At 39.6% G+C, this 7125-nt stretch overlaps 1 protein-coding gene across 1 annotated transcript; it reads right to left on the bottom strand.

Moving 5' to 3' along the window:
* Positions 1-1019: 1019 nt before the first annotated feature.
* Positions 1020-1502, bottom strand: LOC145823860 (uncharacterized). Its single transcript, XM_082923397.1, has one exon. It carries the CDS (start codon positions 1500-1502, stop codon positions 1020-1022), a length of 483 nt encoding a protein of 160 aa, XP_082779523.1.
* Positions 1503-7125: the final 5623 nt, after the last annotated feature.

Raw genomic sequence — 7125 nt, 5'->3', positions numbered from 1 at the left:
TTTAATAACCACCTCTTCAAGTTTAAATTCTTTGTTAAAAATTCGGTTATTTCTCTCAATCCAGATATAATACACAGAACACAAGAAAGCAAGGCCAAGGATATTAGCCCTAAGAAAATTACCCTTAGCCTCCTTCGTAGCATATGTGACAATGTCAGCACAATTCAAATCGGGCCACTTCACATTACAATTAACTTCAATAGCGCATGAAATTTTGTTAGAAACGATGCAGTTAAAGAAGAGATGGGAGTGGCTTTCCCCAGGATTGTGGCAGAAAGGGCATTGAGAATGAGAAGCCAAACCAAACATATGTAACCTATCACCAGTATACAGTCTGTTATGAAGAGCCACCCAGACTATAAAACTGACTTTAGGCATCTTATGAGGGCCCCAGATAAGCTTATACCAATCCACTCTAGAAAATTTATCTCTCCAATGATTCCAAGCTGAATGAATGGAAAACTGACCATCAGTAGTAAGTTTCCAGATAGCTTGGTCATTCCTAGGAGGTTTAGGTCTGCAGCACTCCGGAGTAGAAGGGATCAACTCCTGAATTTCCCAAGAGTTAGGTATAGGCCACTTCCAAGAGTTACCATCAATGATTTGGCTAACTTTAGTCTCACTGTTAAGGCATGAATCATACACAATTCTATCCCCAAACTTGTTCCACAGCGGACAAAGAGGCTGCCAGTTGTCGTACCACAGGAAAGTGGACTCCCCACAGCCAATTTTATGAATAATCAAAGGGAAAACCAAATCCCTAAGAGACAATATCTTCCTCCAAACCCAGGAATGGTCATTAGGGACTTTAACTTTCCAAAAGCTCTTGCCCTTTAGTAAGTAGGATTTAACCCATTGACACCATATAGACTCCTCACCCCCAGAAACTAAGAACCAAATACGCTTAGCAATAGAAGCTCTATTCCAAGTTTCTAAGGACTTAAAACCAAGACCCCCCCTCATTTTTAGGAGCACACACAGAATCCCAAGCTATTTTGGCACTATGACTTTTGAGTTCATTACCAGACCAAAGGAAGGCTGTACACTTGCTTGGAAAAGACAATGGATTGGATAAGTTGGCTTCTACTAGCATAAGATAGAGCTCTATTAGTCCAATTCTTCACCCTTTTGGAAATCCTATCAATGAGGGGGACACAATCAGAAGCTTTCAACTTAGTAGTAATTAGGGGAGCACTAAGGTACTTGACAGGAAGGGTGCCTTCTCTGAATTTTGCAATCTCAAGAATAGAATCTCTTAACCCCGTACCATATCCAGAAAAGTAGATGTTACTCTTGCTGGAATTAGGTGTAAGGCCTGAAAGGTTAGAGAATTCCTCAAGGCCTTCCATAATTAATTTAACAGTTGGCACATCTCCGCTACTAAAGATCATGAGATCATCAATAAAGCAGAGATTAATGATCTTAGTCTTCTCACATTTCCAATGAAACTTGAATTGTGGGTGAGTACACTTCTCAGCAAAAATTCTAGCAAGGATTTCCATGGCCAAGACAATCAAATATGGAGACAAAGGATCACCATGTCGTAACCCTCTAGCCCCTTTGAAATAACCATGAAGGCTCCCATTGATACAAATAGAGAAACAAGGGCTAGTGATGCAAGCCTGGATCTAGGAGACCATGACAGGGGGGAAAGCCATCGCTGTAAGGATATCAATAATGAAATCCCATCTCACACTATCATAAGCTTTCATAATATCCACTTTCATAGCACACTTAGGGGTGGGTGACTTCCTATGGTACCCTCTCATAAGCTCTTGGGATAGGAAAATATTATTAGATATTCTCCTACCTTGAACAAAAGCTGACTATACAGGATCAATAAGATCAGGGAGAACAATTTTGATCCTATTAGCAATGATCTTGGCAATACATTTGTAAATAGTATTGCAGCAAGAAATAGGTCTAAAGTCCCCAACTTTAACAGGGTTAGGAACCTTGGGGATAAGAGCAATAATGGTGCGTTGACTTTAGAGAGAAGCCTACCAGATTCAAAAAAAAGGTTCTAATAGCTTGAGTAACATCTTTTCCCACAATATCCCAAGAACTTCTAAAAAAACCAACAGAGAAGCCATCCAGGCCAGGGGCCTTATTGGCTTTAAGAGACCAAAATGTGTCCTTGATCTCTTTATGAGTAACAGGGCTGGCAAGCAATAATGATTGGTCAGTAGAGATTTTAAACTTAACAAGACCCTTAATTCTATCATAACCATTATACTGGTCATCAATAAGAGTACCAAATAAACCAGAGAAGGAATTTGTAAAATCATTTTGGATGTCCTCAAGTTTAGAAGATTTTTGGCCATCCATCATCTCAAGGCTTAAGATTTTACCCCTATTGATATTACCCTTAATAGTTTTGAAGAAAAAGCTACTATTTCTATCTCCCTAACTAAGCCACTGGACTCTAGATTTCTGATGGGCCAGACTCTCTTCAACGGCCAGAAGATCAACATACTATTTATAGATAGTCCTCTCAAGCTTTTGCAGATCAACATTACTAGGATCCTTATCCAATTTCCATTGAGCAGAGTAAAGCTCAGACTTAGAAGTCTGGACTCTAGTAATAATGTCACTAAAGTCTTTCTTATTCAACAACAGAGGGGAAAACAAGAATAGATCCGATTTAAGGGATCCAGATCTGGGTTTCAACTCCGAAGCCCAGGAGTCGCCTAGTGGTTACACCTCCACTCAAGGAGGATGAGGTAGGGGAGGTGGTAGTTATCGTGGGGGGAGAGGAGGCCGCGGTGGTGCCAGTGGTAGTAGATCCAGTGAGACTGTGGGCCAAGTACAACGATCGTGGGCAAACATCACTGTTGCATCTACTCGGTCAAACATCAAACTCAAGTATGTACCTCCAACGACTGTTGATGATAGTATTGTGGTAGAAATGCCAACAAGATCTGATCCTTTGGAGAAATGGGACTCATGTCTTGTCGGATATTTTGTTGATAAAGGAGTAGGCTACAATTACCTTCGAAATAGTGCTTTCGGGTTGTGGAAAGCTAAAGGCCTTAAGGAAGTACTGACAAATGGAGATGGCTTCATGCTTTTATATTTGATACCCCTAATAGTTGTAGAGAAGTCCTTGAAGGTGGCCCGTGGTACATAGGTGGCTATCTTCTCATTCTGAAACAATGGAAGAGGATGGTGAAGCGTGAAAAGCAGAAATCTACTAAAATCCCAATTTGGGTGAAATTCTTTAATATTCCGTTGGAATACTGGGACTCCGATGGCCTATGTAATGACCCTAAAATACGTAGAGGAAGTAGGGGTTAATGTGTTTTAAGTCAACTATATCTATTGGAATTGAAGAACTATCTGTTGAGTTATGACTTTAAAACTGGAATTGACAACCTTTACTGTAACGATCTGAAATTTTTCTCTTTGCTCGAGCGGGGGGGAGTTGGTGCTCGAGCAGACTTTTGGGGTTTCCAGTAATTTTGCATGCGGGTTGAAATTCTGGGAGTGGTGATTTTCCGCTCGAGCGTAGAAATGGTCGCTCGAGCGGACGACTTTGTTGGTCTCCGCGCTCGAGCACAACGTTGGGCGCTCGAGCGGACCGCCTGGTTAAGTTTGAACTTCTGAGGCATGTGGGCTCATTTTTGACATTCTTATTAGTGTATTTGGAATGTTCTTATCTTATTTTGGGGTATTGATTGAGGTGGTGGTATGATGGTAAAGTAAGATTGGACCAAAGAATATAATCCGGATAGTTATTCTACGATCAGCTGTCACTCATTTGCCCTTTTCTTTTTTCACACTTTGAATTTGAATGCGAGGTTAGAACCATTGGAAAGCTTATTTCCGGGGCTTCAATTTGGACACAAAAACGACCTAAAACGGAGTCCGGATGGGAGAGTTATACCTATTTGAAGTTTTGGAAACTGTGCTGGGAGCAGGTACGCTTGAGCGTGAAGAGGGACGCTCGAGCGGGTTTCGCAAGCACAGCAGCGTAAAAACGGGATTTTTGGATCATTTCTTATATTTTCTTCTTCCCTCTTCCTTCCTCTCTTCCTAGGTCCGAAAACCTAACCCTCAAACCTTTGATTTCATCCATTCTCACCAACAATCCACCATGGATCGTGCATCAAGGATGAAGAAGAAGTGAAGATTAACTTTTCCAACTGATTAGATTTTGAGATTTTTGAGAGGACGCTTTCGATCTAGCTTCTTTGCTTCCAATCTTGAGGTAGGGGGTTCTCTTAGCCTTGAATGTTTATGATTCAAAGTGATTTTGTTGCCACTTTGGGATTTTGTTGACATTTTGGAATTTTGAGTTGATTATGGGTTAGAAACATTAATGGCTTGTTGTTTACTTACAAATGGGGTTTCCACTCCAATTTTCAAAGGATGTTGAATGTTTTTAGCATATTGATAAATAGTAATTGTTGATTTAAAGATTTAACTAAGAAAAGAGGAAAACTCCCAATTTTCTTTAAAACCCTAGGTTGATTAATGATGATAACCAACGATTTGGCCCAAATTGAAAGTAGAATAATGAAATTGAGGTATTGAATTATATGTGTTCAAGTTTAATTGGAATTTAGAAATGTTTGAAAATTATGTTTAAAAATTTGCGAATGAACTACGTTATGAACATTGTAATTCATGCTATAATGTGAAGGGAAAATTGGGGAAATAATCTTTGACTGACATGGATGATATGAACTCGGTTTTGAAATGTTGAAATGAGATTCAAGGGTTTATTTTGAATTATGTTGAATTGCCAATGGTGTTAATGAACTAAGTGGTGTTGACTTTGTTGGATTATGTTGTGTTGACTCATATTGAATTGAATAGTGTTGTACTATGATGAATTATGTTTGAATTACGTGAATTGAGTAGGGTCAGCTACAGGGGCGGACCAAGCACCTGAACACTGTGAGTAGTAGTACGGAGATTATACATTTACTTACTGTTAATGATTTTTATGCTTAACACTTTGTTCTTTGCAAGTAATTATGTTCACATTTATGTCAATTGGCAACTGGTGCGAATGAATGGGCACGTTGAAAGACTCATGTACATCGGTATGACTCTGAAAATAATATGCACTCCGGTTATGATTAATGGTTATCGATAATGTGCCATAATCTATAAATTACCTATGGCTTTGCATGAGAATGGTATACGACTTATTAACGTTAGGTTAGTTTAAAGAAAAATCTAACTGGATTCGTTATGCTAAAGAATGTCCTGTGTTATACAAAAACAAGAGTGATGTGTTTTAAGAGAATGGTTGTACTGTGTCTTGTATCCGAGAGTTCATACGGTGGAATTAGTTAACAGGAAGAAATGGTAAATGTAAATTGTTCTGTCTTTGTTAAGTGTATCGTAATGACATGACATGACAAGAAATGTTCTATTTTCTGATATGTTACATTTTGAATCAATGAATGATAGTCCACACACACACACACACACACATATATATATATATATAAAAGTATGCATGTTATCCTTAGCACAAGGCCCTTGCTCGGGGGTAATAATACCGTAGTTCAAGTATGTTACAAGTTATCTCTTTCCATCGACGGTCTTGTACGGATGGTACCACCGACGGTCTTGTACGGGTGGGTTATGTTTTTCCATCGACGGTCTTGTATGGATGGTACCACCGACAGTCTTGTATGAGTGGGTTATGATCAAGCATAAACTCTGATTTCTATTTTTGACTCAAGCATAATATTTATCTGTTCCGTTTATGCTATGTTTATGCTATGATATGAATTGATCGGTTTTTAAGACTTAATGATTTCTGGTATGGAACAAAGTACTGTACGGAACTAAGTGCTGTAATGCGAGCCACCTCTATAATCCGTACGAGCCACCCCTTGAGTCCATACATATGTGAACCGGGCTTAAAGCCGATGTGAAAGTTATGAGGCCTAAAGCTGTACTGTGAAGGGTGTGAGGCTTATAGCCGTTCGGTAACATTTATGAGGCCTATGGCCAATTTGTGACATCTAGGCCTATGGCCACTCTGTATGATCTATTGGTGTGAAACAAAGTGCTGCTATGCTAACCACCTCTTGAGTTCATGACATTCTGATAAGGGCTGTAATGCCATTCTGATAAGGGCTTAATGCCGTTCTGTTAAAGGGCTCAATGCCACTCTGTTCAAGGGCTTAAAGCCATTTTAGTTAAAAAGGGGCCTAAGGCCGTTCTGACATTAGTACAGAATCAGATTAACTACCTGTCTTTTATATTATATACGCTCTGATTTGCATTATAATTCAAGTTGAACATTGAGTTATTCACGTACTATTATTCACTGAGGTTATCTCACTCTGTATTTTGTCTGATTCCGTACGTCCTGCGTTTGGAGGTCAGCCACAACTCTTAATGCTCGTCTCTCTTTGTTAGCCTCTGTGTGTCCAAGCATTTGGGTGAAGCCTACCCGTTTTGTGAAGTTTTGGCTTACATTCTGATTGTCCATAATATGTTGTAAATTCTAATGTTTTTTTTTTTTGGTATACGCCCAAACACGGGCGGGGTTGTATATGTGTATGTAACTATTATTATCTGTCTGTTTGTGATCCTGGCATGATAGTGGTCGCTCAATGGATGTAGCACTTTTCTTGCATGTTATTATATAAAATTTATGCTTCCACTCAGGCCCCGTATGTTATATATAATAGGTTAAGTGTCCATTTCTGAAGTGGTCATGCCTAAACTTCTAGGGGCGGGTTTGGGGCGTGACAGCCTAAGTAGGATTGCCAGTGCAACTGGGAACCCCCTTTTCATGGATCAGCTCATGGCTAGGGGTAGTAGGGTGGCATTTGCTAGAGTTTGTGTAGAGATTGAGGTCACTTCAAAATTGCCTTCGTATTTTCAAATAAGGTGTGAGGATGATGTTGTGTTAATCAGAGTCGAATATCAAGGGCTGCCCTCAATTTGCAAACATTGTCAAATTTCTGGGCATAATACTGAAAAGTGTTTATCTAAACAAGTGGCCTAGTTGATTTCCTTGTAGAAGACATCCGAGGAAAATGTCAATGTACACGAAGAATGATGGACTACCATACAAGCCAAGGGGAAGAGGAAGGTGGGCGAACTTGAGTTAGAGACTATACCAGAAGTGGTGGAAATTTATGAACCAAC

This window comes from Camellia sinensis, chromosome 4 (genome assembly GCF_055761805.1).
Source record: "Camellia sinensis isolate YWXY chromosome 4, ASM5576180v1, whole genome shotgun sequence".
Taxonomy (NCBI): domain Eukaryota; kingdom Viridiplantae; phylum Streptophyta; class Magnoliopsida; order Ericales; family Theaceae; genus Camellia; species Camellia sinensis.
The sequence above is the reverse complement of the archived record's forward strand: the minus strand, read 5'-3'. Positions and strand labels throughout refer to the sequence as shown.

What these genes read in the sequence shown, in the direction of transcription:
- LOC145823860 (XM_082923397.1), bottom strand. Translation starts at nt 1,502, where the DNA reads ATGGAAATCCTTGCTAGAATTTTTGCTGAGAAGTGTACTCACCCACAA.